The following is a 26,028-nucleotide window of genomic DNA, read 5'->3' on the forward strand; positions in this document are numbered from 1 at the left end:
AGTCAGGAGTAAGCTTCAGCAATGTTGCCACGGTCAGATCAAACTGGATCCAACAACCCAAAAAGTCGAATCGGATGAAAACTGACACCTCAGATCGCTGGTTTCATTAAAGCTAAAAGTTAATGTTTTCTGAAAGCATTCAAGATGTTTTTCACATCTGGGAGGGAAATAAAGTTTAAAAAAAGAAAGAGACAGCAATTACTGTAAGTAGAAGCACAATGTGTAACATGCGTACTAGCGTTAATAATGTTAAATTTAGGTCAGATAGTGCCAGAGTTTGTAGCTGTCTATTTAGGATAATTGTTCCTACTAGAAGGGTTAAACTTCATTATATGAAGATGTACATAGTTTTGCGTGTTTGCTTTAAGCTAACTACTTATGGGAGTGTTCTGAATGTGTTTTTGTGGGTGTTGATTAAAACAAAAAGTCTTGTAAAAACAGATGAAGGTTCAAATGTAGATGACAAGAAACATGTATAAAAGATCAACATATCACACATTAGTGGTTACATGCATCACAAAAGCTGGAAATAGACATCTAAAAGTAAAATTAAGTAATGCTTACTCAACCTGGTGAATTGTTTTTGAAAAGGTCACCAAAGCAATGGTGTAAGGCAAAACAGTACACACTGCATATCTTGACCTGACCAAAGCTTTTAACACAATTCCCCACTAAAGCATAGTAGAAAAGCTAAATAAACTGGGGATAAACCCCTATTTTACCCACTGGATTATCAACTGACTCAAAGAAAGAAAGTAGATAATCAAACTAGGGAGTGTTACATCCACAAAGAGACTAGTCATGAATGGAGCCCCTCCCCCCAGGGTTTTGTGCTGGGACCTCTGTTGTGTGGCATCTATTCCTCTAAAGGAAAAGACAATACCAAAGGGCTCTGGCTGACTACATTTGCAGATGACTGCAAGCTAGAAGCAGTCACTGGATTCACAATTAACTTAGTTATTTAAGACACACCTTCCTCCAGGATGGCTAACTGGTGTCAAAATCATGGACCAAAACTAAATGCCAAAAATGTATTATTGTATCCTTTGAGAAGTCATCTACACCAGGGAACTACAACATTGACAATATGCCCCAAAGATTTAACTCAGTTGTTTGGGATTTGGGAACTTTATGTGGACATTTGACCTAACTTTTGACTAGCAAGTGTACTATTGTAAGAAAGTCCTTCTATATTGTACAGTTTATAAAAAAAAAAAGAGATTGTGTCAAAATCTAATAATGTCACTGTCTCCCTTTACTTAGCCATTAGGTCAATTACTGAATATAATGCCCCTTTTGGCACATATCTGTCCAGACACATGCCACAACTGGAATGTTCACAGATATAACTTACTAAGAAAACACAAGACCTAAACAACATATCCTATGTGGACCAACTCAAAGTCCTATCATTATACTTGGTATTCTACAGACTAAGAGTTGACCTGTGTCTGGCACGTAAGGAATCTTCTGACCCATTACTGATGCATTTGTTGCACATCAACAAGTCAAATGGCATCAGAAATACTTAGTCTAGGGATCTAGACCTCTTCTGCGACATCAAGAGAACAGTTTGGAGGGATACGTATAGCTCTCAAAGGATACCACTGCTGTGGAACAGATTTCCCATCCACATAAAACAAAGTTCATCCCTGTCCATATTCAAGCACAACTTAGACCTATGGATGAAAAACAGAAAATTTACTGCACCCCCTTACTACTAATGGAGAGAGCAGCTCGTAAATACTTTATCCCATACATGGGTCCCTTCAAATTATCTATGGTACGATCCCAGTTATTCTCATTAGGATATCTAATTATTGATCAAGCACAACTTAGACCTATGGATGAAAAACAGAAAATTTACTGCACCCCCTTACTACTAATGGAGAGAGCAGCTTGTAAATACTTTATCCCATACAAGGGTCCCTTCAAATTATCTATGGTACGATCCCAGTTATTCTCATTAGGATATCTAATTATTGACCACACGATGGTTAAGGCCAATCTATAACCAAATGGTAGAGGTTACTTTGAGCAGAAAAAAGGAAATGGACTAGGATTAAAATAGCCCACAAGAGCAGTTAGCCTGATACTTACCTATGAACCTATAAAAAAGATGTCATATAAAACAGGTGGGAATAATAACTTACCATAATGGCAGCTCTTTCCATATTATCATGGAATATGAATGGTCTCACTGGTATAGACAAAAAGGAAGGAATACTGAATTATATTAAGAAATGCAGAATGCAAATAACAATGCTACAGGAGGTACATTTGGAAAGAAGTGAGCACATGAATTTGATAAAGAAAGGATTTCAATAAGGATATTCAGCAGAAAATCAGGGACAAAGATAAAGAGTAGTACTTATATTAATTGCTTGCAGAGCTAACAGTGATAGAAGAGGAAAAAAAAAAGATAATAATGGTAGATTTGTGGTAGTAAAGGGCTACTGGCAAGGGAAGACTATTATGCTGGCATCTTTTTATATTGCACCTAAAAATGCTATTATGAAGCTTAAGAATTTTTTTTGGAGAAATAACCAGCTTTCAGCAGGGAATATTACTAAAAGGTGGGGACTGGAATTTGATTTGCAACACTGAGAACAAATCAGAGGGACCTAGAGAGGAAAATATATCAAAAGAGAGAAATTTATGAAAATATTTGGTATGGTAGATGTACACTCAGTAGTAGGAACTTGGGGAGAATTTACATATTATTTCCCAAGGAAAAATAACTAAGCTAGACTAATCAGAATGTGCATTTAATTCAGGGTTTTGACATACATCCAATAACTATTTCAGATCTTGTGCCAATAATGAATAAAATAAAAATGAGATACTAGTGCTTCCCTACTTATCTGTTAAAAAGGGATGAATTTAATGAATAGGTAGTAGAAATTATTTGGGAGTTATTTTGGAAAGTACTTCAGAAGTTACAGCTAGGGAGTGAGAGAAAAAGAAAGTAGAGTTTAAAAATAGAGTAGAAATAAATGAAAGAAATATGGTTAAGAAGTAATAAGAATTAGAGTGGCTGATAAAGGTTAAAGTACGTATTGCAAAATAGGGGGAATCTCGCAGAACAAAGACAGGAACAACTGTGGAGTGCTAAAGATAAGGGAGTACCTAGATAATATGCACAAGTTTAGAAAGACTGCTGTTAAGCAACTGATTTTTGATAATAACTTCAAAGCACAAAAACTTTTGTGCAACAACTTAGGCAACAAAAAATAGAAAGAGCACCTAGAACAAGAAAAATAACCAGACATCTTGTAGAGGCATTACAGCCATTTCAGAAATTTTATGACAATTTGTATAAAGCAGAGAAATGTGGAAATCAAGAAAAAGCACAAATGGAAATATTTATGGAAGACTTAAATATGCCAATGCTCGATATATAGGAGTCTCAACAATTAAGTGTTAAGCTAGGAGAATATGAGATAAAACGGTGATGTATGAAATTCTCTAGAAATAGATGGTATTCCTGTGGAAGTTTGTAAGCTAGAAGGGAAGAAAGTGATACAAGATCTGAAAGGTTTTGTTTAACAGTATTTTAAAAGGAAGGGAACCACCAACATACTGGAAAAGAACTGTGGCTGCTGTAATACGTAAAGATAGTAAAGACCCATCAGATTCAGCTTCATAAAGGCCCATTTCAGTTTTAAACCATGATTATAAAATGTTTATGTCTGGCTAAAAGGATTGCAAAGGTTTTGTCAAAATTGATAGAGGTGGATCACTGTGGCTTTATGGAGGGGAACCAAAAATTTCCTCCCACATCCCAAAGACATGCTGTAGGTGGATTGGATACTCTAAATTGCCCCTAGGTGTGAGTGGGTGCATGTGTGTGCCTTCCGTGGAAGGTTGGGAGCTGGGCTGGCAACTTGACACCATAAAACTCCACTGCCAATCATGAGCAGACAGGTGATCCGCTGTGGAGATTCTTAACCGGGAAAAGCCGAAAGAAGAAGAAAAATAGAACAGTGATGATCCAAAGGGAAAGAGAATGCAAAGACAATACCATGTTGTTGGTGGGCCTTGATGCAGACAAAACATTCAACAGAGTAAGCTGGGATTTTATGAGTAGGGCAATCGAAGCATTTGCACTCCTTGATACAGTAAGAAGGTTACTTAAGAAGATGTATGAGGGATAGGAGAAGAAAATCAAAGTGAGGGGGGTTCCTCTCTGATAAGTTTGGTCTGAACAGGAGAACCAGGCAAGGGTGCCCTGTTTCCCCTTCGTTATCTGTATTGCATTTAGAACCACTGGCAAAGAAAATATGGGACTCAGAAATTAAAGGCTAGAATTGGTATGGCAACCAAGAAAAGTCATCTTTATTTGCAGATGATATTATTTTGTACCTGATAAAACCAGAAAAGGACATCTCAGTGTTGTGGAACATTCTGAGACTGTATCAGGGTTTTCTGGGATATAAAATTAATGAAAATAAAACAAAAGGTATAGCTGTAAACTATGTACCCATAACATGAATTGATTCAGCAATACCCATATTTATGGGGACATGATAAAGTGAAGTATTTAAGAGTATGGGGTAAAAGGCTTCTGTTATGGCAGCTAAATATATATTAGAAGAGACTAAACAAAAGATAATACAAAAACTGAGAAACTGGAAGCTCTTTTCTATGGATATGGATATGGTTTAGTCCCTTTAGTTTTGTACACAGGTCAGGCATATTTTTATTAACCAGAGGAGAAGTTGTGGAGAGTAATTAAGAGTTGAAAGATTTTATTTGGGATGGAAAGACTACAAGATTCACATGGGATAATTTGATCCCTCCAATAGAACAAGGTGGTTTAGGATTATCTGATTTGAAGGGATTTTAGAGCTACATTACATAGTTAAGACTTTTATGCATAACACAAGCAGAAGACTACAATTCAAAGTGGAAAGAGATGATGATGAAGCAGGAAGTAAATTCATGAAATAAGGAGAGAGAGGGATTTTAGAAGCAGATCCTTAAGGAGAACAACAACAGTCATACAGAATGGAGAGATGATAAATCATCAAGCAAAGGAAAGTAGTACTGCTGGAACTGAATTCATGCTCAAGTCTTGGTGAGTAACTTCATGAAGTGGACTCTCTTACTCACAAAATCTCACCAAGATAACACTGACATAGAGACTGTATTTTATACAGCACATATCATGGACAAAAGTAGGTTAAAAAATACAACAATATAGCTGGGCGCACAAGACCCATGATAAAAAGTGCCCAATCTTGGTAGGCACACTGGTGTCAGGACTGTAAAAAATGACATTGTAGAATCTTTAAGACATGGAAACATTCTTACAATGGGGCTAGGCCAGGCTCAGGGTAAGGATGTCCCAGTGTTGTAGAAGCAAGTAGTAGATTACAAATAATCAAAAAAGTGATAGACAAAAAAGAGCCATAAAGATGATAGAGTGGACTATTGAGGATAAGAAAGAAATTATGCATTGTTATTACTATGCAAGAAAAACAGTATTTCCAGACAGAAGAACTCCATATGAATTACAGGAGGAGTCAATACTGGGCACACTGCAGGTGCTGTGAAGAGCACGTCTGGCTAACATCAAATACTGAAACAATACTAATTTCATGAACTTTAAACATACTTTGACTTAGGAATGGGGTCTAGTCATACATTTTAATCATATTTTGACTTAGGAATGGGGTCCATTCCTGTCATGGTATTAGAAACCCAAAAGACTTGGAGAAATAAAAAAATATATTCATAAAGTGGCATAAACTATTCTAAGAACTACGCCAACACAGGACTGGGGAAAGGAGATTCTCCTGACAGGGATAACTGTAATTAGAGGTAACTAGAATAGGCACGAGAGGCCTGGAATTTACTACAAGAAACTGCCAAAGGAATCAAGGTATTGGAAACATATATTTACAGGGAGAAAGGTAAAAAAAAATGTAAGGAGGACAAGAAGATATTTGGACTGCAAGCTAAAGACGGCCTTCCCTATCAGAGATTGATATCAGAGTATAGGCAAAGAGAACAGGACAGGGGAATCCTAAGCAAAAGACCTGAACTGGCAGAGTTTTTAGTTGAACCTAAAACAGAAGCTGCTGTTAAAAGGGGATAATCAGTAGAGCATATAAAATATTGCATGATAACTGTAGGAATCAATCAGAGGAGTTTAGAAAACATTGGAAAGAGAGATATGATAAGCAATTAACAAAGAAACAATGAGCGGACATATGTATGGCTCCCAAATATACAACAAAGTTTAAAGAATTTAGTATTTTTGCTCGGAAGTGTTTGCATACATATTTTTACACTTCAAGCAGACTCCAAAGAATTCTTCCTAAGTAGACAGCAAATGTTGGAGGTCTGATATGGAAGAAAGAGGTAATTAGGAACATTTATTTTTGATGTGTTTTTAAAAGTTCCCTGAAGAGTACTGTGTCAGAAATACTGGGCAAGCGAATGGATGTAACCAGGGATTTTTTTTTTTTTTTTGAGCCGGGATACAGGATCTGAATTGATTAGACACAGTAAGGTCTTGTTAAGCTTACTTCTGGTGACTAACAGAAAAGCAATAACTAGAAAATGAAAATCAGTCTCTAAACCAACCATATGTGCAGTGAATACTGTATAGGATATAAAAAACTGGAAATTAGATCTTTAGAATAAGCTAGAAGCAAATTACATAGAAAAAATGGAAATTGTGGGAACAATGTATGCATAAAAATGTTTTGGAGAAGGACTGAAGTTTATGGGAATGCAGAAAATGACCAATTATGCAAGATTTTATATTATGTAAGATAATATACGTGATGTACAAAGTTTGTAACTGTGAACAATTCAATGTTGTTTTTCTTTTATGCAAGTTTGCCTACATCAAGTAATACTTCAATAAAGATATTAAAAACATAGGTGTGTCCAGATCTCCTTATTCCAACTCTGTAACAAAACCATTTTCTTTTACAGACTCTTATTTGTGATATTTCAGTATTCTGCATCACTGCAATCTCAGCCTTTGTACTTTCCTCCTCCATTTTGGAATTCTCCAAGCAACAGTGACAAATCCTCTGGTGCCACCTAGTGCTCATAAGCAGTGGGGGATGGTCTCTAGTGCACTGGCCAATTTTCCTAAGTCAGTATGAACAAAGGTCCCCCCCTCAAAAGAGGCCACTGGCCTAATGGGTAGGGTTACCATACTTGGTTATACGAAAAAGAGGACGACAGATTCTTGACTGGCCGGGTCGGGACAAAAGGTCTTTCACACTAGGTGAAGACCAAAAAAAAAAAATCAAGCAGTTCCGCATTGAACAGCTTTTTTTTAACCTGTTATGCATTTTCTAGTGTTGTGCTATGTCTATTTTTGTCACTATCTCAACACCTTGCACTGTACCTATGTAAATGTGTGGCAGGTACCATATAGCTTAGATAGCAATCGAACGTCTGTGTACCATATTCTGTACATGATACTGTCACGGTATGTCAGAACTGTCTTGTGATAACTGGCACTGTAAAATGTTACAGTAAATACAGCACATAATGGGCTGCTCTGAAAGTTCTGTTTTGGCATTTAGTTCTGTATTTATTTTGTATCATTTATACTACCTGCAATGCTTTCATTGATTTTCAGTTTCATTTTAGTTTCAAAAGCTTTTTCTGTATTAAAGTATTTGGGACATTTTTCTGGCTGAATTTTTCATATTTTTACTGGAGTAATGCTTTGATTGTTTTTCAAGTTGTTAAAACTCTTGTTTTAGGTCATACTGTAATTTCAGGGGACTTTAGTCAAACTTCACTGAAGTGGTTGCATCAATAATGCATGCACGTGTTGTCCGCAGCTGGGTAACTATAGATTTTCATGTTATTTTAATAAGTTATCCCGGTTGTAAGGAAAGTTATGAACATGTGGTGTCATTTGGTCAAAGTTTTGGCAGGAATGTTTTGTGCCTGTAACATAAGCCCTGGAGTGTTTTTCTACTATGCATGTGGAAGTGAAGCTTATTTAGTTGAAACTTGTATTTTTGAGCATATGTTTTTTTGAGATTTAGTTTCAGTATCTCATATTTCTATCTGACTAAAGATAATTGTTTGTTTCTTAATTCAAGTTGCCCCCCCCAGGTTTGTGCAGTTTTCTGGACTGTAAGACAATCCTGTTGTTTGTATTTACGTATTTTAGTTGACATTATTGGCAAAGTACTTATCTCAGTGTTCAGATTCCTCTGGTGCAGGGAGAAATCAGAGTTGATGGATAAACCGTACATATCTTTATATCCTGGAAAGTGCTGTAGTAGTGAAAGGGAGTAAACTGTAGAACAAATACACTTATGCAAACTTGAAGTAAATTTATTGGTTTCTTCTGATTTCCAAGTTTTGTGCCCAAGTTGTCCACTTGTTAACAGTCTCAGAATCCTTTGTGACTTCACTATTGCCTTTGTTGTAACACACTTCAGCGCATATATTTGTCTTGTTGAAATGCTACTTAGCTTATCTGTAAACATATGCACTTATTCTTGGAGGGGACGGATTGAGAGGGTTGACTTTTATACTTGGTTACCTTCCATTATTTATCCATAACAGATATGGAATCCTAGTTCAGTAAAATATTGTGATTAAACTGATTTTATTTTGTTTAATTAGCATGAGGTTATTTTCTAACATGACCATCACATACAAAATTAACTGAAATTTTTTCTTACATGGAGGTGTCTTGGTTTTTGATGCAGTTCATTTGGAATTTCATTGTCTAAAATGTTTTTAATTTCAGTTCAGAATTAATTCAATGGAAAAACAGTTGTAGGAAAGAGATCTCCTTCCCATGAAGGACTCTCAGCAATCCATTTAATTTATGGGGTCACCCCCATGATTTGATGCATGTTGTGTGTTTGCCATCTTTCTGGTGTAACATAAGCAATGTTTACTCACTTTTACATCTGGGCTCAACTTGTGATTTGGAGTGCGTAGTTTGATAGTCATATGGGTAGTTTTAATATAAACAGTGCTTTATTTTGAGCAAAAATATTAATCTGTACAAGACTTTCATTCTCTGGAAATTCCTCATTGAGATCTGGTGCTTACGAACAATGCGGAACATCAAGCAGTTCCACATTGAACAGAGCTCCGTTTTTCAATTTTTTTGATTGGTTCATATACAGGTATATGAGCCAATCAAAACTCACACAGCAGACCCTCTTCTGTTCAATACTGAAAATCAAGCAGTTCTGCATTGAACAGAGCTCCGTTTTGCAATTTTTTGAATGGCTCGTATACCGGTATACGGGCCAATCAAAAAAAAAACACAAAGTGGAGGAAAGAGGAAATAGGGACGTCTATTTTTTTAAAATTCTGTGATTTGTCCGGGTTTTTAAAAACCCGGACAAATCACAGAATTTTCAAAAAACGGAAATAATAAGGAATAATAATAATAAGGAATAAGGAAAGTGAATAAAAAATAAATAGCCGGATGCTGAGATTTTGACATTTACAGACAAACCCTACTCCTGTCTGAGCCATAGAGTGTACACGTTCAGCTACTTACCTCTATGCTGCAACACAAGTCCACAACCCCACAACAGCAAACAGCCAGACAGGAACAAAAAATCCTAAGTTATAGCTCCCAGCAGCAGTCAGAAGCCCAGCAACAAAATTATCATGACCATCCTACTCCCAACCTAAGTGAAAAAGCAAATCACAGCCCTTTTAGTAGATCCTTTTAGTTTTCCCTCAGGTTGTTTGGTGTCTGGTACACCATCAGTGCATAGCTCTCAGCTGTCCAGATTTTTGCAGAATGTTGAGACTTTTTTGCCTCATATTTTTGGTCTGCTCCTCATAAAATTGCAGTCACTAAATGATGACAGACATTTAAGATTCAGACTTCATATCCTTCAGAAAATGCATGTCAATGCAGAACCTATTAGCCTAGCAATTTTCTAAGTTTAAAATCTGCCCCTATTTTTTTATCTTTGTCCCACCATTATTTTTGCCATTATCCAGATTTCTTGTAAGAGGCTGAGAGATATGATCTGTACTGAACTATTAGCATCAGTACATCACTAATCTTTGGTGCCCACTGAAGAGCCAAGTGCTTAGTAGATTACAACTAACCTAGAACGTGTCTAACACTTTCAATTCAAATAAATTCTGCATAGGTTTTATTTACAACACCTATATATGCATTGTGCTTATTCTGGGCTACATTGATGTATTAATAACAGTTACATGATTATTGTAATGTTTTCTTTTCCCCAGACCCCCTTTAAAAATTGGCCCTGCTGGGCATTGCCTATCTAATCAACAGAATGTAAATAAAATAATTAAAAGTAAATCCAAAGGGTGCACATTTTTGTATGCTGCTGCGATGTACGCACATAGCAACTGACCTCCAATCACCCATTTCCAATTTCTAATCTCCGGGTCACTGTACCCAAATGCATTAGAATAGCTGTCCTGGGTTTCTTTGCCCAGTCCCTGACACGGTGTCCTGCTGGTTTCCTCAGGTCTGGAGATGAAAAACATGCTGAAAAATCTTCAAAGTTAAAATGATTATCTCTCTCACTCTCTAGTCCCTGCAATACCTTTTTTGAAGGTATTGCAGTGGCGTGAAGACTAGTAATGACATGTGATTAACTGAATTCTCTGCACGCTCAATAGCTCCCTTTGCTTTAGGAGCAGTGACTTGATTGGCTCGTACAATGAATTGTGGTATATGAGCCAATGAAACATCACAAAGCGGATCCAGCACTGTTTGATGTGGAACAGCGGAACAATCATCTAAGTCGAAGTTAAATGCAGAGTGTTCCGCACACTCCAGAGCACTTGGCTGCTCAGCCCCAGACTGGATTCATCTTAACTCATCAAAGACTTTGATGAAGGGGGGGGGGGAACCCACCTTCGACAAACAACTCTACAATTTTTTTTTTTTTGTAGCGGGGGCACTCCCAAACCTCATAGACTTGAATATACCAACTCTGGGGTTGCGCAACAGTGGAGAAAGAAGCAAACTCCACTGTCAAACACAATTTTGCCAAACAGTACGCACTCTTTTTGCATTCACTAAAATTATATTTGATCACACAAGCTCACCCCCTCACCCCAGACTATACCATACAGCCAGACAGTAGCTGTTAGCCTTAACCCTTTGTGCTGCACTGTTAGAGTGAGATCAATATTTAATTCCCTGAAGCTGTATCATAAACTCTTTTTATCTGGCCTTAAAATGTCTAGTTCAAAAGCCCTGTCTGTCTATTGCTCTCTTCCGACTGCAAACATCTAATTCAAGACAACGCTACTTAACTCTGTTCAACGGAACTTTAACCTACTGAATATTATTAAAATTGAGTGATTATTTCCTCCAAATTCATCAGCAAACAAACATTTAAGACCAAATGAGCAATTTACAGAACATTAAACAATGAAGAAATTAAAACTGACATGTCAACATTTGAAATTGTTTGAACAGAAGTACATTTATAGCACACTTCCTTCTAATTGTGTGCCATTCTTCCACCCTCTGTACTACACATAATGTTCTTGTTTTCTTCCCTCTTCTTGTTGTATTAAAGTTATAAAATCTTTTATAAAAAAGTTAAAAAAAAGTTGCAGCTTGCTTACTGCTGGACAGGCATAGTAACTATCAGAACAACTCTGCAATATGCACTGGAGCTTAGACTTATGACTTTGCGAAGTACTGCATTGTACAAACAGTGTCACTTCAATTCACTGACCCATATATCCCTTTTGCTCTTCATCCAGTATTCTCAACAGGAGCTCTCGATGTGAACAGCTAATGTCTGGTGCTACCACATTCATCAGCTCTCTCCAATGGGAATTTTTAATTACAGACTTTGTTCCCTCTTCTACCTTCAAGATGTGAAAAGCTTGTGTCATCTTATGGCGCTTCATGTAAACGAGCTTCTTTATTTCATTCTACAAAACACAGAAGTTAAGAACTTATTTAATAACACAATATCCTTCACATTCAATAATGCATGAGAAAGTGGTACTTTACACTTCTGTGTTACTCTGAGGAAATTCTAACTTACCAAACCGAAAAAAAATTACGACTGTATACAAACTCTCCTTGTCTGATTTTTAATGGTCTAAGAAAACACAAAAAGTAACAATTTATTTACTCACAGGTAACCACAAAAAAACACCCTGCAGTTAGAAGCAAATTATAAACAAACCGCTTCCTAAATTTGTTGATGCACTTTACACTGTTGGATTCCTCTGAGAAAAATGTATACAAGCATTCCCTGGTAATACAGTTATGTTGAAAGCAGCACTCTAATGCTGTACACACTGTTTTAAATATATATTTTTCTAAATGAACACATGAAGTAGCATATTTAGTTACTTAGTTGGTTTGTCTGGATATAACTACAAGATTCAGCTTTTGTTTGCTGACCAGGCACGATTCATTTTCAGCAGAAGCCCAGTGATAAAAGCTCATTGCAAAAAGCAGAGTACAAATAATTAAGTTTCAGATAAAAAGATTTGTGTAGCATATAGTTAGTTATTTTCCTTTATGGTCAAGTTCAAAAATCATGTCTTAATTTAAATTAAAACAAATAAAGAAAATGCTTTTCTATTGCTGTACAGACCATTAAAAGTTGTGACTTGAAATTTTCAGAAATATATACAGATGATACTTTAACTGATGCATTGCTGGACTGAGCATTTATTCAAAGTATGTCCACAGATTTCAACAGAAACAGGGAAAACCAGTCTAGTCCAGATACAGATTTGCTGTATGCAGGACTGTTTGTAAGCTTCTGAGTCCCCCAAGTCATTCTGTGTTGGATGGAAGCCTTCTAGCTTATCAGTGGGAGTGGTAAACACTGGGTAGCCTATCTACCACAAGAGGAGTGGTTTCTGGCCCAGAAATTGTAGTTTATTGGCTGTTTCAGCAGTTTTTCCATTCCTTTCAACTTTCTGGTTTAAAAGCCCACACTTGCTGGGTTTGCGCTTGTTTAAGCTCCATGCAGCTGCACCGAGCTGAGATAAACTATTACTGGTGCCAGAAAATCTGCTCTTCAGGTTTTCCCTTAGATCTTGCTAGTTCTCTCTCTCCTGCACTTCAAATAGCCTAAACGCTTTGCACTTAAAACAGGTTTTTGTAGCTATTATTGTAGCACACCTAAGTGCCACCAGCACTAGTCAGTCTTCACGGAAATAGCTCCAGTACTTAGGTATGATCACCCCTCCTGGCATGATTAAAGGGCAGTTCCCTGTGCTTTCTCCTATAAACATGGTGCAGTTGGGCATTTTGAGGCAGTGTAGCAACTGCCTCATGTACACAGACAACCCTCTCATCTTACCTCCCAACACTCAGACTTGTGAGGGAAGCACTTATATCATCAAATTAGAAGCTTTGCACTCTCCAGCCAAGATCGGACTAGCTGATCAAGAGGAGAAGGTCATCACCTGCACCACAACACATAGAACACATAGACCCACACAACACCCACCATCACAGGTCTCACATAAAAACACAAACCACACACCCACCTTCGCAGAGGCTCTCAATAAAAATTTACCCAAACAGCAGAGACCTCCAAGACAGAAACGCACTCGACCACCACAACACAACAGAAACCACAGGACACACAGCTCACCTCCACAGTGTGCCTCTTAACCTAAGCCCCTAAGGCTAAACACCTTGCTCAATACACTAATCATAGGTGACTCAATAGTGAGGCAAACAGATGTCCCACTCACTAGGTTGAAAAGGAGAAGGTAACAGTCAGCTGTCTATCAGGTGCAAGAATCAGACACAACACACGCACTCAGGTCACTCCACAACAAGTACAAGTATGACTCTGTCATTGTCCATGTGGGTGTGAATGACCTGAGATGCACCTCCCTGGACTACATGAAAAGAGATATGGTGGAGCTCTCAGATTATGTGGCCCAGGCAGGTATGACCCTAGCCCTGAGCAGTATCCGACCGTCAGAATGAGACCGCAGTACAAACAAAAAATGATTGACTTTAACAATTGGCTACGTTTCTGGTGTCATTCTAAGGGGATCCAGTATCTGTCTGCTTGGGATGACATGATTGACAGACCTTGATGCTTTGCCAGAGATGGCCTACATCTGTCACCCCTGGGTTTCCGGGTACTGGCTAAGGCTCTTGCTAACCCTATACTGCCTTTTTTAGGTGGTGTTCCAAAGACCAAATTACCACTGTAACAGCTATAAATAAATGCAGTATGAGGGTAATGCTGCTCAACACTAGAAGTCTAAATCTCAAAATGCACTCGCTCAAAGCACTCCTCAAAATGGAGAACATCGACATTTGTGCTGTAACGGAGACCTGGTTTAAAGTGGCAAAAAGCACCCCTGCACTACCAGGCTATAACTCATTCCAAACCTTTCAGCCCCAAAACATGGACTGAAGCTCCAAAGGTGGTGGTGTCGCCATATTCAAAAAGGATATGCACACCTCCAGACTAGTATCCCAGCATAAAGTATCTGAGATACTTCAGGTACAACTAACACTGGGTAAGACGGTGATCCAGGTCATAGCCTGCTATAGGTCCCCAACCATGTCCCTAGACTCTCACTCCACATTCCTAAGCACCTTGGAATCTATCAAGGTCCAACCCAATACGCTCTTACTAGGAGACATTAACTACCCCTCCATCAACTGGAAAAACGAATCAAGCACCAAAATGCTGAACCAACGCTTCCTAGAATTCAATTCCAATGCCCCAGACCAGCTCATTCTGACCCCTACTAGAGAAAGTAACATCCTTGACCTGGTTATTATGTAACATGGGCAACCGTTGCTCTACACCAATAGTCAATCCTTCCCTGGTCAGATCCGACCATAAACTAATCACCATGGAAATCCACATCTCACCCATACACCCCCGCAAAGGTAACTACCTTAAAAAACTTCTCCAAAGCTGACCTTGGACACTCTAAAGCTGACCTTGGACTCCTAAAAACAGAGGTGTCTAACTTCACGGCACCCATGCCAATGGAGAATTGCTGCATGACTGCCAAATCATACACCACTGCACTACATGAACATGTGGATACATTAATGGAAACAGCTATATACAACAGGATCAAGAAACTCTCCTCCAAAAAAAGGAAGTCAATCTGGTGGTCCCCTAACATTAATAAACTCTACAACAGAAGGAAGAAATTGTTGCAGAAAAAGGTGAAGTCCTAAGACTTATTAGCCTCAACCAAAAGCCAAGATCCCTCATCAAATCCTCTAAAGCTAGCTATTAAGACAGAATTGTGTCAGACACTAAAAACAATCACAAAGCCTACTATAGCTATATCAAGAACCTCCACAGCAATATCCAGATTTGCTCTGAGTTGCTGCACAATGGGTACCTCCTATACTGAGCCAACAGATATTGCCAACATAGTGGCCAACAGATTCAGTGCCAACTTTACTCCCCCCCCCCTCCAAAGGACCAATCTCAATACCAGAAGAATGCCAGGCACCCAGCATTACTGCAGCGCAGGTTAAAGCTGCATTGTCCAAGGCCAAGAATACAGCTTCCATGGGATCCAATATTATCCCTGGCTGTGTTCTATATGAACTACAAAGTGAAATGGCATCACATCTATGTGCTCTGTTCAGTCACTGATTCACCTCAGGCTTTGCCCTTACCAAATGGTGCACTGCTACAGTCATCCCTCTCCATAAAGGGGGAGAGACTACAGACTCTGGGAATTATCACCCCATTAGCCTGATGAGTCTGATATGTAAAGCTATGGAGTGCATCATCATGGACCTGATTAACAAAGATATAGGAAATCTCCAATCTCTAGACCCCACACAATTTGGCTTTGTGAAAGGGAGATCATGCCTGCTCAACCTGGTTGATTTCTTTGAGTCAGTCACCAGGGCTGTGGATGAAGGTAAGGCAATGCATACAACCTAACTTGAGCTGGCCAAGGTCTTTGATACCATTCCTCACTCAGTAATTATTGATAAACTCATCAAACTAAGCATCAACCTCTATATCACTAGGTGGGTTGCAAATTGGCTCACAGATAGAACACACAGTGTGAAAGTAGCAGACTAAGTCAAAATGCCAACCAGTCATGAATTTGCCCTGGGTCCTTCTCCTGTTCGGCATCTACTTCTCAGAAGTCCAGGCCAACACAAAGGGACTCTGGCTGACCATATTTGCAGACGATTGCAAACTGGGAGCCATTATTAACACCCCCAAGTGATGCAGACATCCTACAGAAAGGCCTCACTGAGACCAATAACTGATGTCGAAACCATGGCCTTAAGCTTAACACCAAAAAATGCGTCGTCATCCCCTTCGGTAAAAACTCAGTTCCCACTAATTATGACATTGATGGGAGCCCACTGAACACTGAATGCATTATAAGAGATCTGAGGATGCAGGTTGACAGCAACCTCTCTTTCGACCGCCACATTGTCACTGTGGTCAAAAACTCCTTCTATGTGGCACATCTCATTACCAGGGGTTTTGCATCCAGGAAGAAAGAGGTCATCATCTCTCTCTACTCTTCCTTCATTAGACCAATCATCGAATATAATGCCCCATTTGGCATGTACCTCACTAGACACCTGCAACAGTTGGAGATGCCACAGAAGTACCTCACAAAGAGGATCCTAGGCATTAAACACATGTCCTACACAGATAGAGTCAAAAAACACCAGCTATTCTCTGTCTCATATCGCCTACTTAGAAGCGATCTCTGCTCGACTTACAAAGCCACCTCTGACCCAGCTCTGTTAGAAATGCTACATCTAAAGTAATCCCAATTCCTCCACACTACAAGCTCTAGAGACCTTAAACTCATTACCACAATCAACAGAACATGCTGGAGGGACAGGTTCCTCACCCAGAGACTACCCATGCTCTGGAATAGACTTCCCATACATGTCAAGCAGAGCACCTCTCTATTCCTTTTCAAAAGAAATCTTGATGAGTGGATGGGTAACAGAAAGTTCAACCCGGGGACCACTCCAGTTGCTCTACTTGATAAAAGCACTGGGAACTATCATCGGGCAGCACAATGCCAGAGCACGTCTACTGGCTAGGCTTGTAAAGTCTCCAGGGCCATTAGCCTAGTACACACCTATGAACCTATAATATGCCACTGTGCTATTCTTACATCATGCGGCACACATCACATAACCTAGTAGGACTACATATAGAAGGTGTGTAAATCAACATCATTTGTCAGATCTCTGGCAGCAATCCTAATCCTGTGGAAACTGCTATGGCCTATTTTCTTTTTAGTGTCCCACCATCCAGTGACAATTCATAAGGCATCCCCCACTCCATACTGACCCATTCATTCCCCTTAAGAACTAGCCCATTTGTTCACAGATCTCTGAAAGAGTCCTACATCCCATCCAATCAACAGACCCACAATGAGGTAAGAGTTTGGAGTAGAGCAGTGACATTATGATGAAAGACAGGTCTCTATCTAACATACACTTGTTCCCATGTAGCAGGTGGTGGTCACACTAAGTGCCACTGTACTTGGTGACTCCCTAAGGGTGGAATTTCACCTGTCCCCATATAACCTCCTGATTGTGTGCCTCATGCTACCCACCCTACAGTTTCTATTTCCAATACATCAACCATCTAGTTGAGGGAGTGATGCAGCAGGCTCACCACCTCCTTCCTCCCATGGCAAGTGAGCCAACACTGGCCAAACTGTCCCATTCTCCCTGCTGTGGTCCTTCCAGTGCCTGAGCCATTAGTCAGGGTCTCATCTTCTCAGGCTATTAAAAGGAAAAACATTTTCTATAATCTTGGAAGGTGTTGTGTCCTATATCTAAGCATTTATTTGTGTTACTGATATTTTTTGAAATTAGATTTCCCAATAGCCTATAAGCTCCACAGTGGTGTATTATAGGCATATATTTTAAATAGAACCATATCAGCTATTGCCTTACAAAAGAGGCAGAGATCATCTCTAAGTAATCTGTAACAAACAAAATATAATGACATTTCTTGAAGACAGTTCAAGTTTTCCAAAACAGTTTGTTTTCCTAGTAAGGGATTTTCAGATGGTTTGATCGAGGATTAATTAAAGTGACACTACACTTAATAATATGCTGGTTCAGAAAGTACCACGTGGTACAATAATCTCCCAGGAGTGATTAAACATGCCCTTTAGAACTACTGGACAACAGAAAATAATTTCCTAACTTTGGCAGATACACACTGGTCACAGTTTGAACCTACAAAGCAGATTTTTATCAGGGTACCCACTTTGATGATTACTTCAATGTGTTTTTATTGAAGGTTTGGTTTTTACATGCTTTTTTCTATTTTTTTCTGTATGCAACACTTTAAATTATACTACTGCCCCAACGCCTTTAATGACAGTGACATTTTTTATTTGACAATTTAGTGATCATAATTTGTCTTTTTCGATCAGTTTCATGAGAATTCATTTACTGACATTTTTGATAAAGTCATTACTACAAATACATAATGAATGCAGCATTTACACGAACCTTTGGCTCTGATCTTATTCTGGACAAGAAAAAGTATTACAGACTGAAGTATTTCAGTATTTTCATCAGTAATGTTTTTAAAAACATTACTGCATGAAGTCTCATCAAGAGTTATATATATATTTTTAATACCAGTGTATAAGTATCTAACTCCAATTGCTGGACCTGAGTTTTGAGTTGACATCATTTCATCATTTTCACCGATGTATGATATACCTGGCTATGACTTGGGCTGCATCTCTATAGACTACAAAGGAATTCAGTTTTACTTTCCTCTTCGTGTTCATAAGACTTATGTAGTGCATGGAGTGAGGTGATTACACACTGATATCTAAAAACAAAACAAAAAAAAAATATATATATATATATATATATATATATATATATATATATATATATATCAGCTAAGTGCTTCTGTAGCACGAGACCAAATCTTAAGTGTTAGCACCACCCACTTCACTTAGTTTCATAGTTTAGTACTAGGCTATCTGCCCTGGGGCATTTGTAAGCCTAGCCATAGTGATGTGGCTTTTGCCACCCCATGAAATGGTGCAAAAATGCACAGAATAAATTTAGAATACTGTGCCTCTGTCTAGTAGTGACACAATGAAGGTCCCCTTATATAATAGAATTAGTTTACTGTGCCCCTGTCTAGCAGTGACACAGATGTGACCCGTGGGGAAAACTTACGATCTCCCATCCACTCAAAAAGATTTCTCTTGAAGAGAGTCAGTGAGGGGCTCTGCCTAACATGAACTGGGATCTTGTTCCAAAGCATGGGAAGCCTCTGGGTTATGAATCTATCCCTCCAGCATGTCCTATTCATACTTGTGCCGAGGTTTAAGTCTTTAGCTCTCGTGGTCCTGCTGGATTTGGATTTTTTGAGGTGGAGCATGTCCATCAGATCCTGATTGGACATGGCCTTGTACGTCAGGCAGAGATCACCTCTGAGCAGGCGGTATGCTACTGAATAGAGCTGAAGTTTCTTTAGTCTGGCAGAATAAGACATATGTTGGAGACCCTTGATCCTCTTGGTGAGGTACTTTTGTGGTCTCTCCAGCTGTTGCAAAAATCGGGTGAGTTACATACCAAATGGGGCATTGTACTCAATCATGGGTCTGATGAGGGAGGAGTATAGAGGTACAATGACATCCTTGGATCTGGATGTGAATCCCTTCATGATGAGGTGTGCAAGGTAGAATGTTTTTCTAACCACTTTGGCAACGTGGGTGTCAAATGAGAGGTCACTGTCGACTTGGGTCCCTAGGTCTCTGATTACTTTTTCCGTACTCAGTGGGTTGCTGTCTATGTGATAATTTGTGGGTACTTTGTTTTTCCCAAAGGGGATGACTATACATTTTTTGGCATTTAGTTTAAGGCCGTGACTCCGGCACCAGTTGTTCGTTTCTGTGAGGCCTTTTTGTAGGATGTATGTGTCCGCTGGTGTATCGACTATGGCGCCTAGTTTGCAGTCATCTGCGAACTTTGTCAGCCACAACCCTCCCATGTTTGCTTTAACATCTGAGAAATAAATGGCGAACAAGAGGGGTCCCAGGACAGATCCCTGTGGGACACCACTTGTAACTGGCTTTGAGTCTGACATTGGTCCAGCGATTTTAACTTTATGGGTTCTGTCCTTTAGCCAGTTTGCAACCCATCTAGTGACATAAGGGTTTACGTTTAAGCTGTTGAGCTTATCTATGATGCCTGAGTGGGGTATTGTGTCGAAGGCCTTAGCCAAGTCCAGGTAGGCTGTATGGACCGCTTTGCCCTCATCAATGGCTCTAGTGACTGTTTCGAAAAAGTCAACCAGGTTCAAAAGGCAGGATCTGCCCTTTACAAAGCCGAACTGGGTGGGGTCAAGTGTCTGTAGGTCCCCTATGTCTCTGTTTATGAGTTCCATAATGATTCTTTCCATAGCTTTGCAGACCAGTCTGGTTAAGCTTATGGGGCGGTAGTTCCCAGGGTCTGTAGAGGTACCCCCTTTGTGGAGTGGGACCACTGCTGCTGTACGCCAGTGTTCAGGTACATATCCTGTAGTAAGGCTAAGGTTACATAGCATTTTTATGTGTGGGTTTAGCTCCTCTTGGAGTTCACGTAGCACGCAACCCGGGATACCGTCAGGTCCCATTGATGCTGTGTTTTTAGCTTTGTTGAGGGCGGTTCTCACTTGGACATCTGAGATGACAGGGAGATTATATTCAGCTGGGATAAGTATTTCTTCTTTTGGGGGTGAGGGAGGGGAGAAATTTGCACTGAACCTGTCAGCCAGAATGTTGGCAATATCTGTGGGTTCAGTGCATTTTTTGTTGTTGTGAACTAACTCTGAGCATATCTGAGGGTTTCCGCCCAGGTTTCTAACATAGCTGAAGAAGGCTTTGTGGTTATCTTTAGTGTCCTTAGCGATTTTTCTCTTAGAGTTGGCCTTGGATGTTTTTATGAGAGAACGTAGTTTTCTGCTAATGTTGATCAGAGATGTCTTCCCTTTATGGGATTTTGCTCTGTCGTTCAGTAGCTTCCTTCTTTTGTTATACAATTTGTTAATGGCTGAGGTCCACCAGACAGGATGCTTGCCTTTGGTGGAGAAGGACTTGGATTTATTTGGGATTGCATGATCCATGCATTCTTGGAGATGTCCATAGAAAGCATTTGTGAAGGATTCGGCATTGTGGGATGTGGTATCCACTGGCCCAGTGGGCTTAAAGGATACCATCTCAGTCTTAAGAAGAGTGAAGTCTGCTTTTGAGAATTTTTCACTGTGGTCTTTTGTGCTGGGGGTGGAGGTGGGATATGTATATCCAGGGTGATTAGTTTGTGGTCAGATCTCACTAGTGAGGGGTATACCTCTGGTGTGGAGCATTTTGTCCCCATGTTTGTGATGATCAGGTCTAGTATATTATCTCCCCTAGTGGGAGAGGTGACTAGTTGTTCCAGTGCATTTGAATTTATGAATTCCAGGAACCTTTGGGCTAGGGTGTTAGGGCTAGAATAATGTACCCAATCTATGTTTGGGTAGTTGAAGTCTCCCAGTATGATGGTATTTTGTGATACATTCATATCTTCCAATGTCTTCAGGAAGGCTGAGTGGGGTTCCTGAGATTGGGAGGGTGGTCTGTAACATGCTACCAGTTGTATTGCAGTTTTGCCTATGGTTAGTTGCACCTGTATGGTCTCTGATGTTGCTACTAACCTGGAAGTGTGGGTGTCCTTGATGAATATGGACACTCCCCCTTCCTTTGTGGTTTGGCCTGGGTTTTGGGGCCGAAAAGCATGATACGAGGAATAGCCTGGTAGCGCTGGGGTGCTCTCAGGAGCCTTGAACCAGGTTTCAGTTACTGCACATACGTCGATGTTCTCCAAAATCTACACCACCAAAACACACACATAGAAACACAAAACACACACCTACATTCGTGGAGGCTCTCAAAAAAAATCTACCCAAGCAACAGGGACCTCCAAAGCAGAAACACAAGCAACCTCCACCCCCCAACACAACCCAAATGACACATAGCCCACAAACTCAGTGTGCCACTCAACCACAGCCCATAAGGCATAACAACGTACCTAACACTCTAGTCATAGGTGACTCTATAGTCAGGCACACTGATGTTCCACTCACCAGGCTAAACAAGGAGAAAGTCACTGTCAGCTGCTTGTCAGATGCCAGGATCCGTCACATAACGCATGCACTCAGGTCACTCCACAGCAAGTACAAATATGACTCTGTCACTGTCCATGTTGGTGTGAATGACCCGAGACATACCTCCCTGGACTACATGAAAAGAGACATGGAGGAGCTTTCTGATCTTGTAGCCCAGGCAGGTATGACCCTAGCCCTGAGTAGCAGCCTGCCATCATCCAGAATGATACCACAGTACAAGGACAAAATGACTGACTTCAACAATTGGCTAAGCTTCTGGTGTCATTCTAAGGGGATCCAGTATCTGTCTGCCTGGGATGACATGATTGACAAACCACCATGCTTTGCCAGAGATGGCCTGCACCTGTCGCCCTTGGGATTCCGGATATTGGCTAAGGCTCTTGCCACCTCTATAGTACCTTTTTTAGGCAAGATTCAAATGACAAATTCACCAATGTAACAGGTACAAGCAAGCAAAATCTGAGGGTAATGCTACTCAATGCTAGAAGTCTAAACCTCAAAATGCACTCACTCGAGGCAATCTTTAAAATGGAGAACATCAACATCTGTGTAGTGACAGAGACCTTGTTCAAGGCTCCAGAGAGCACCCCTGCATTACCAGGCTATAATTCATACCACACCTTTTGACCACCTAACTTGCACCAAAGTACTAAAGGTAGAGGCGTGTCCATATTCATTAAGGATACCCACACCTCCAGGCTAGTTGCTCAGCATATTGCATCTGAGATTATCCAAGTGCAACTAACTCTGGGCAAGACCGGAATACAAATTGTAGCTTGCTACAGATCCCCCACCATGCCTCAAGATTCCCACTCCTCATTTCTTGATACACTGGAAAATATTAGGGTACATACTAACACCCTAATAATGGGCGATTTCAACTACCCCACCATTAACTGGGAAAACTACTCATGTACCAACTCTTGTGCTCAACGTTTTCTGGAATTCATAAATTCCAATGCCTTGGATCAACTTATCCACACCCCCAACAAAGGTAGCAATACCCTAGACCTGGTTATTACCAACATGGGCAACCAGTGTTCCATACCAGAGGTCAATTCCTCGTTGGGTCAGTTCCGACCACAAGCAAATCACCCTACACATCCACATCCCAGCCCCACCCCCCATTAGGGAAACCACCGTAAAAAAATTCTCCAAAGCCAACTTCATGCTTCTTAAGACAGAAGTGGCAAACTTCACAACACCCATGCCGACGGACAACAGAGATACGACTGCTGAATCCTATACAATTGCACTTTATAAGCACTTAACACGAATGCATGGATCGTGCAATCTCTAACAGAACCAAGATGCTATCCTCCAAAAAAAGGAAGCCAATCTGGTGGTCCCCTGCTATACACAAACTCTACAACAGAAGAAAGAAACTGTTGCAAAAAGAGTAAAATCCCATGCTTGGAGGAACTCCATGGCCAGCCTCAGTAAGAAGCTGAGATCCCTCATAAAATCCTCCAAAGCTAGTTACGAAAACAAAATCGCCACTGATTCTAAAGACAACCACAAAGCAATCTATAGCTATGTCAAGAATCTCAATGGCAACACTCATATCTGCTCTGAGTTACAGCACAATGGCACTATACAGAACCAACTGATATTGCCAACATCCTGGCAGATAGATTCAGTGCTAACTTTACCCCTCTCTCATCCCCTAAGGGCCCATCTCTATACCGAAAGAATACAAAGTACCTGTAATCACAGCTGCACAGGTAAAAAAACACACTCTCCAAAGCCAAGAACACAGCATCCATGGGACTTGACAACATCCCAGGCTGCGTTCTACATGAACTACAGAACAAACTGGCACCTCACCTAAGTACCATGTTCAATCATAGCCTCACCTCAGGCTTTGTGCCCACTGAATGGCGCACAGCAACAGTTATCCCACTCCACAAAGGGGGAGCCACCATGGACCCCGGGAACTACTGCTCCATTAGCCTGATGAGCCTGGTCTGCAAGGCTATGGAGCGTATCACCATGAAACTTACAAACACTGATATTGGTAATCTCCAAACTCTGGACCCTACCCAGTTCCGGTTTGTAAAAGGCAGATCATGTCTCCTTTACCTGATAGACTTCTTTGAAGCGGTCACCAAAGCTGTAGATGAGGGTAAGGTGGTACATACAGCCTATCTAGATCTCGCCAAGGCTTTCAACACCATCCCCCACTCTGGAATTATACACAAACTCACTAAACTAGGTATAAATCCCCATGTCACAAGATGGGTTGCCAACTGGCTCACTGACCGAACACACACTGTGAAAGTAGCAGACTCTAAATCCAACTTCAGACCAGTGACAAGTGGAGTACCACAGGGTTCAGTCCTAGGTCCTCTCCTGTTTGGTATCTACTTCTCTGAAGTACAGGCTAACACAGAAGGTCTTTGGCTAACAAAGTTCGCAGATGACTGCAAACTAGGAGCCATAAACAAATCTCCTAACGATGTGGACATCCTACAAAAGGGCCTCACTGTGACAGATGCCTGGTGTCAAAGCCATGGCCTCAAGTTCAATGCCAAAATGTGCATCGTCATCCCTTTTGGTAAAAACTCTGTGCCCATGAACTACCACATAAATGGCAGTCTACTTAACACCGAAAGTGTGATAACAGACCTTGGGACACAGGTGGACAGTAGTCTCTCCTTTGATAATCACATTGCCACAGTGGTCAGGAAATCCTTCTATGTGGCACACCTCATCACAAAAGGTTTCTCATCCAGGAAAAAAAGGTCATTGTGCCCCTCTACTCATCACTCATTAGACCCATTATAGAGTACAACGCCCCTTTTGGTATGTACCTCACAAGACATCTACAACAACTGGAAAGGCTGCAGAAATACCTCACAAAGAGCATTACTGGCCTCAAAAAGATGCCCTACACAGACCGACTCAAAAAACTCTAGCTTTACTCAGTCACATATCGCCTACTCAGAGGCGATCTCTGCCTAGCATACAAAGTTATGTCAAACCCAGAGCTGTTGGACATGCTCCACTTAAAGAAATCCCACTCCCTCTGAGCTACACGCTCTAGGGACCTAAACCTTGTCACCACAATAAACAGAACATGATGGAGGGATAGATTCCTGTCCCAGAGACTTCCCATACTCTGGAACAGACTACCTATCTATGTCAAACAGAGCTCCTCATTAGCACTCTTCAAGAAAAATCTTGATGATTGGATGGGTAATAGGAAATTCAACCCAGGGATCACTTCTGTGGCTCTGCTTGACAGGGGCACAGGAAAATAATTTTCTTGGGTGGCAAAAGCCAGGGTACTGTTTGGCTAGGCTTATACAGGCCCTAGGGCCAATAGCCTAGTACCTACCTATGAACCATATTTATTCATGCTACCTAAAGAACATGACAGCTTCCTTGATAAAAATCATCTTTCCTATAACTGCAAATGCTTTTCCACTCAGTGACCTAAATTACCCTTCCTTTTACTGGGAAATTATGATTTAGCCAATAATCTAGCCCCAAAATGTGTCTCTCTGGCATACCTTTCAACTTTTATCTCCAGAATTATGGACAAAGCAAAAAATAATTAATAAAGAGGCCCCAAATTAGGGACACTTTTTAAATACATGCACTACTTCGAACTTTTCAAAGTAATTTCCACTTTGGGAAAAAGACTGAAGAAATTAGAGACGTCAAAACTACAGTGGATATAAAAAGTGTACACACTCCTGTTAAATTGCCAGGTTTTTGTGATATAAAAAAATGAGACTACAATAAATCATTTCAAAACTTTTCCCACCTTTAATGTGACCTATAACCTGTACAATTCAATTGAAAAACAAATTTTTAAGGGAAAAATATAAAAAACATATAATAAGCTGGTTGGATAAGTGTGCACACCCTTAAACTAAATATAAAAAATAAAAAACAT

The 26,028-nt window shown here is 40.1% G+C and overlaps 1 protein-coding gene across 1 annotated transcript in view; it reads right to left on the minus strand.

Annotated features, from left to right (window-relative positions):
* The window catches only part of LOC122789817 (two pore calcium channel protein 1-like), a 2,103,677-nt gene that overhangs the window by 653,086 nt on the left and 1,424,563 nt on the right, over window positions 1-26,028 (minus strand). The window contains exon 9 of the mRNA XM_044057259.1: window positions 11,703-11,904. Coding sequence (XP_043913194.1) covers window positions 11,703-11,904 — 202 coding nt within the window. The remainder of the gene's footprint in view (window positions 1-11,702; window positions 11,905-26,028) is intronic.

This window comes from Protopterus annectens, chromosome 1.part2 (assembly GCF_019279795.1).
Source record: "Protopterus annectens isolate FY-2018-M chromosome 1.part2, PAN1.0, whole genome shotgun sequence".
NCBI lineage: Eukaryota > Metazoa > Chordata > Ceratodontiformes > Protopteridae > Protopterus > Protopterus annectens.